The sequence below is a fragment of the Asterias rubens genome, chromosome 10 (assembly GCF_902459465.1).
Source record: "Asterias rubens chromosome 10, eAstRub1.3, whole genome shotgun sequence".
Lineage (NCBI taxonomy): Eukaryota > Metazoa > Echinodermata > Asteroidea > Forcipulatida > Asteriidae > Asterias > Asterias rubens.
The window spans coordinates 4,901,309-4,907,308 of NC_047071.1; the positions used below are offsets into that span (position 1 = coordinate 4,901,309).

Consider the following 6,000-nt stretch of genomic DNA (forward strand, 5'->3'; position numbering starts at 1 on the left):
AAACGACGAGGGGCAAGTCCAGGCATTTTGTCAAATTTTTGCCAAATTTTGAGTTTTGTTTTTATACTCTAAAATGATGCAGTAGGCTCTACTGATGCCTTTTTATGCAACTTGAACCAAGATATAAGCTTTATTTAAGGAAATATTGAAACTTGAAAAAAGGGCCCAAAATTGAAAAAACAACAAGGGGTAAGTCCAGGCATTTTGTCAAATTTTTGCCAAATTTTGAGTTTTGTTTTTATGCTCTAAAATGATGCAGTAGGCTCTACTGATGCCTTTTTATATAACTTGACACATGATAAAAGCTTTATCAGAAAAAATATTGAAAGTTGAAGTGCCCAAAAAATTAAAAATCATTATTTTTTGCAAATTTTTCAGTTGAGATTTTTTGCTCTAAAGTGATGCAGTGGGCTCTAGTGATCTTAATAACTTGACCTCATTTTCTTTCTTGGTTAACTTCAGTGTTCAGTAACTTGTGGTGTTGGTATCAAAGTCCGAACCATTACATGTCTGAGACATCAACCTGATGGCAGCTCCCCATTGGTAGATTTTAGACTGTGTCCTCAATCAAGTCAACCATCACATACAGAGTTCTGCCAACAAAAGCCATGTACAGGTGGGTACACTTCAATAAACAAACAAATAACAATAATGAGGATTTGTATAGTGCATATAACAAGAGCAAAATGCTTTTTAGTAAACCTAGAACCTAAAATCGAAGCTAATTCTTTCTAGAGATACTTCCCGATAGACGCCATCTTGACAAACAAGTTGGGTTTTGGCTCTGGGCCGCCAAGCATTCAATATTGTTTTACACAGCCAAGTTGCTCACCAAATAACCATGCAATGAACTTGATCAAACTGCCCATGTGGCAAGCTATTTTTATGCATATTGATTTCTACATTAACAAAAGATGGCCGCCTTTACAATTTGTGACATCAAGTGGGAATTATCTATGTAATAGCTGAGGGATGGGTATAACTTTTAAACAATCTATAAATGAAAACCAATCTTACTCTTGTTCTGCAGACCCAGTCATTCTAGCCAACCACACGACCTACAGCCAAGTAGGCTTCAAGTCAAAGCTCCGTCTCACCGTTGGGATGTCAGTCAACATCAACAAAGGAGTCAGCATCACAGTCAAATGTCCCGTCAGATACTACAAGAAGTCCGAGCTGGAATGGTATCGAGGTACCAAGGAGATCGCTGCTAGTGATCCTCGAGCCAAGGTCTTGCCAGATGGAACGTTGAGAGTCAGACATGTCAAGGAACAAGATGAAGGAGTTTATACCTGTGTAGCTGGAAAAACAAGAGAGAGATTTATACTGCATATTATAGGTATTGATTGAATGATTAATAAATTGATTGAATGGTGGAATCAATTTATAAAAAGACAAAGAATGTTGTTTTGATAGTTATTTATTTTGACTAGTCTGGTTCGTGTCATGGTCCTTGTCATGTCCTAGGCCTTGTTTGTCACAGGGAAATGTACAAAAGCAGTTAATAACACTCGATATAAGTGGAAGGATCGATTCACTGAACTTCTAAATAATTGATTGATTGATATATTGATTGATATATTGATATATTGATTGATTGATCAGTTTATTGATCGATCCATCCATCTATGACGTTACTGATTGACTGGTTGATTGAATGATTAGAAGACTTTGTGAAATAAATTGGAAACAAAATGGACATTAATTGGACCTTTTCAGAGTCTTTCTCAAAGGCTGTGGGAAGGTCTGCTTTGGGGTTAAAATATCACATCATTGACACTTATTGTTTGTATACCACAGATTATTTTGTTGATAAGAAGTTTGGAACAAAAACATCAAAAAAGTACATGACCAAAGCAGACCAATTTATTTCAAGACTGACCAGGGAAAGCTGTATTACATCATCAATACACAAATAACATGGAAATACCAAGTGCACAACATAAACAATTAATAACTTCAAATTGTACTGAAAATCAAGTCTCAATCTGACTTTAACAGTGCTGGAGCGTAGCCAAAGATACACAAATCAACAAAGCTTTTCCTGAAGACGAATAAGAGCATACTGATCGAAACATTAAGTTTTCCAATTTCAAGCACTGGTTATTTTCAACATGTCTCAAAATGTACACATGGTGCTATCGTAAACCTCATCTGATTATACTCCCGCCATGCAAAGTTTCAAATCCCACTTAACAAAACTATGTGAGAATTGCATACATAAAATCTTAAGGGATGTTTTTATTTTCTTTCACCAGCTAACGAGGAACGAAAAGGACCATCTCTTTATGGAGTCAGGTAAGAATACTGAGACTGAAAAACTATCCCATAAATACAACCATCATTTCTTGTTCCTAAATATTGTTTGAGACGCAAATGAGGTCATGACTGACATTTCATTTTGGGGTTGGAAGTATTATTTCTTTTGTTTGTTTGTTTGTTTGTTTGTTTGTTTGTTTGTTTGTTTGTTCTCTGGTGTTGTTTGTTTGTTTGTTTGTTTGTTTTTGGTTTTTTTGAGTATTACAAAAGGTATTCATCACATTGCTATAATCAGAACTACTACATTTTATTTTAGATGGTTGATTGGCAACTGGAGTACATGCTCAGTAACCTGTGGAGGCGGGATCCAGACCAGATCAGTAGATTGTCTGCGTACATCTATAGTAGGCCGGACTAGACCTAATCCAGATAGACAATGCAGTGATCAGGGTCTCGGGTTACCAGACCGTCAAACGGCTTGTAATATACATAGCTGTCAACCACACTGGGTACCAGGACCATGGCAAGAGGTATGTAAACATGAATACTTCACCTCCTCCCCCGGCCCAACCACTACCGATGTTCCCCTCCTCGGGGTTTGTAGCCTAAATCAAAAACTCTCATCATTGTCTCCCACTTTATGTTCCTGGTTTGAACACTAAAGGGAAGGTATGCGTTTGGTAATCACTATTTAAATTTATGACAATAAAAACCTTTGGTTGGAAGCCTTCAGCAACTTTCGTTATTATAAAGCGTTTTGAGAAACATTTCACTCTGAAGAAATATGGTTAAAAATACTATGTAAAAAAATGTATTGGCCATAATTTAAATCTTAGATTGTGTATTATTATGAGGGATTATTCTTCCTGAATGGACATCTTCTCTCTATTTTTCAGAACTATCTTTGGTATACTTTGCCTTTAAACATACTTTGTTCTGATTACAGTGTAACGAGCAATGCTCTGATGCGTTCGGTGGGACACAGGCCAGAGACATTGCCTGCGAGGGCAGCAGACAGGAGACACTACCAGACAGTGAATGTGATGCGTCAACAAAACCAGAGATACGTCAACCATGTCCGAGTGGTCAATGTACACCAATATGGACAGCTACCGACTGGAGTATGGTAAGAAGTGCCAGTTGTGTAATAACCAACAATCTACTCAGTCAAAAGGAACAGCTAGCAATAAAAATGCACAAAAATGCTCTTTTTACACTTCACTCTGTTTACAAGTTAAATTAAAATATAATGTTTATCTTTGGAAAAGAAGAAAATGTTTTGGAGAGAATTCTGTCAATATTAATAAATTTCCACTGTAACTTCAGTGTCAGCTTTTTTAATATGTATATTGTCCATATTTATACCTGTAAAAGTTGTCTTACTTCAGCCTGTGAATGCGATGATGTTTTTTGTTAATAAATCATTTCAAACCTTTTCCATAATTATATTAAACCTTTCAGTGTTCCGTAAGCTGTGGTAATGAAGGCATACAGACAAGGACCATACAGTGTCAGTACTCTGGTACCAGAGACTTGGCGTTATCCACAGCGTGTATCAATCTCAACCAACCTGCCGTTACTCGGAGGTGTATCAACCAACCACAGTGTCCTCAAGGTATGATAAACGACTATCTGTTTAAAAAAAAAAATTCCTGATAACTACAATACCATGTCCCGGCCGATTTTCTACCTTCCGCCCAGGTAGTAGCTTAAAAGCAGGACAGTTCGTTTCAGAACTGAGAAGTCTCCCGGATTCCAAAAATCTACTCTGCAGTAGTTCTCAAAAGAACATAATCTACCCAGCACATGGTATTACCGCAAACCAAATATAAATTGATTCCTCACCATACAGTGCCTCAAATCAGTTATACAATTTAGCTGGTCAAACCATTGAAAAGACCAATGGACAATCAACAACATACGGACATTCTCACAACAGTGTATGTTGTATCCTGCTAGCACAAAATTGCTCTGTGCAAACTTGTTTTCTTTGTACATTTGGGCTGTTTTATATAGTATTGTGATTTTCTTTTCCTTTCTTGAAAATACAGGAGTATGTGAAGACGAATTGAACTTCTGCAGTCTCGTTAAGAGGATGAAAAAGTGTCAACTTCATGCGTATCAAACGTCTTGCTGTAAAACGTGCTCATAGGAGTAACTTGGTTCCAATGCTTAAACCCTAGCTGCAACATTGGAAGTTAACAATCTACGCAAGCATGTTAAGTTTGGCTGTCTGTGGTCCTATTGCATTGAGAAAATCAGCAGGTATGGGTGTGTGTTTGGCTTGAAAATCATCAGAATCAGAAATGGTTTGAAACTCCTTTTATGGAAGATGCATAAGGTTTCACCCGTAAGGGTTAATGTGTAGACATACAAATAAATAAAAGTGCATTAACGTTGCCGCATATATTATTATTTTTTGATAAAGGCTTCAATTTAAGCACAGCATATAACTCATGTTAGCAAAATATTGCCTTAGTAATGTGTACTGTAACAAAATGAAACTTTGCTAAGCAATTAAGATTGATAAACATCTGAAGATCAATCTCAGCTCTTTGAAATACAGCCCTGGTTTCAATATTTGAGGAGTAGGTTAAACAGTCCGTGTTGATTGATATTGTAGCATCAAGTAAGGATCATGTTGTTCTTTTGGATTGTAATTGGATTAAAAAAAATTACAGAATTCGGCCGAGACCTTATCAAGTTAACTGTTCTTGCCTTATTCTTGGTTTATCTCAGCCAGCCAACCCTACCCTACCAACTCGTCTTGATGTAGATCCTAAATGCAATGGAACCAATTTCAAGTTGATATTAACATGGTGTCTTACGATGAATGTAATATCTGTACACAGTACTTAGACTTCATTATGTCAGTTTTGTTCAAGTGTAAGTTGTGCTTATTATAAAAGGATACATACAGTATGAATGTGCTGCTAGGAATTCACATTATGTATGTAAAAATGCTACTGTTCTAATTCTGTATCATATGCAAATGTCCACAAAATATGATGTAAGATAATAAAATGTTATGGAAAAGTGAAGACTTAGTAATTACTTCTGTATATTTCCCTGTAGTTTTAACATGGGTCAAAGGTCAGATTGTTGTCTGTACCCTCTTTGAGTCAAGATAATGTACAGCGTTAGTAATCAGTTTAGAGCAAAAGACTGAATGTTTTTGAAAATCCTGATGACAGAAAATATTTTAATAGCATTTGTAACATCGGAAAAACTGTTCTTGTTATGCCTACTACATTGCTAAAATAATACCCATTATCTGTCCCTTGGGTTGTTAATAAGATAAAGCAAATCCATTTCCTGTTAATGTTTTCTAAGGGTGGTATTGATGTTCATTTTCCACTAGGTATTGGTTAGTTTGACACCATTGCCAGCTGCGATGTTACAAACCCTTACATTCAAATTTGAACTAAAGCTGTACTTTATTCTTAGCGTTGAAATTACAACTCAATTGTTAAAGCCATTGGACACTTTCGGTAAACAGTATTGTCCAAGGCCCACACTTCGTGTATCACAACTTATATATAAAATATCGAACCTGTGAAAATTTAGGTTCAATCGGTCATCAGAGTCGGGAGAAAATAACAGGAAAACCCACCCTTGTTTCCGCACGTTTCGCCGTGTCATGACATGTGTTTAAAATAAATCCGTAATTCTCAATATCGAGAATTGATATTGTTTTAATGTTTTCTCAAAAAATAAAGCATTTCATGGAATAATATTTCA

General features: G+C 36.2%; 1 protein-coding gene across 1 annotated transcript in view; it reads left to right on the forward strand.

The window, feature by feature from the left end:
* LOC117295285 (ADAMTS-like protein 1) overlaps positions 1–5,170 on the forward strand; it is a 73,316-nt gene extending 68,146 nt beyond the window's left edge. The window contains exons 15-21 of the mRNA XM_033777842.1: positions 463–616; positions 1,031–1,339; positions 2,259–2,298; positions 2,576–2,789; positions 3,206–3,385; positions 3,721–3,874; positions 4,311–5,170. Of these exons, the coding sequence (XP_033633733.1) occupies positions 463–616; positions 1,031–1,339; positions 2,259–2,298; positions 2,576–2,789; positions 3,206–3,385; positions 3,721–3,874; positions 4,311–4,411 (1,152 nt within the window). The 3' untranslated portion in view covers positions 4,412–5,170. The remainder of the gene's footprint in view (positions 1–462; positions 617–1,030; positions 1,340–2,258; positions 2,299–2,575; positions 2,790–3,205; positions 3,386–3,720; positions 3,875–4,310) is intronic.
* Positions 5,171–6,000: the final 830 nt, after the last annotated feature.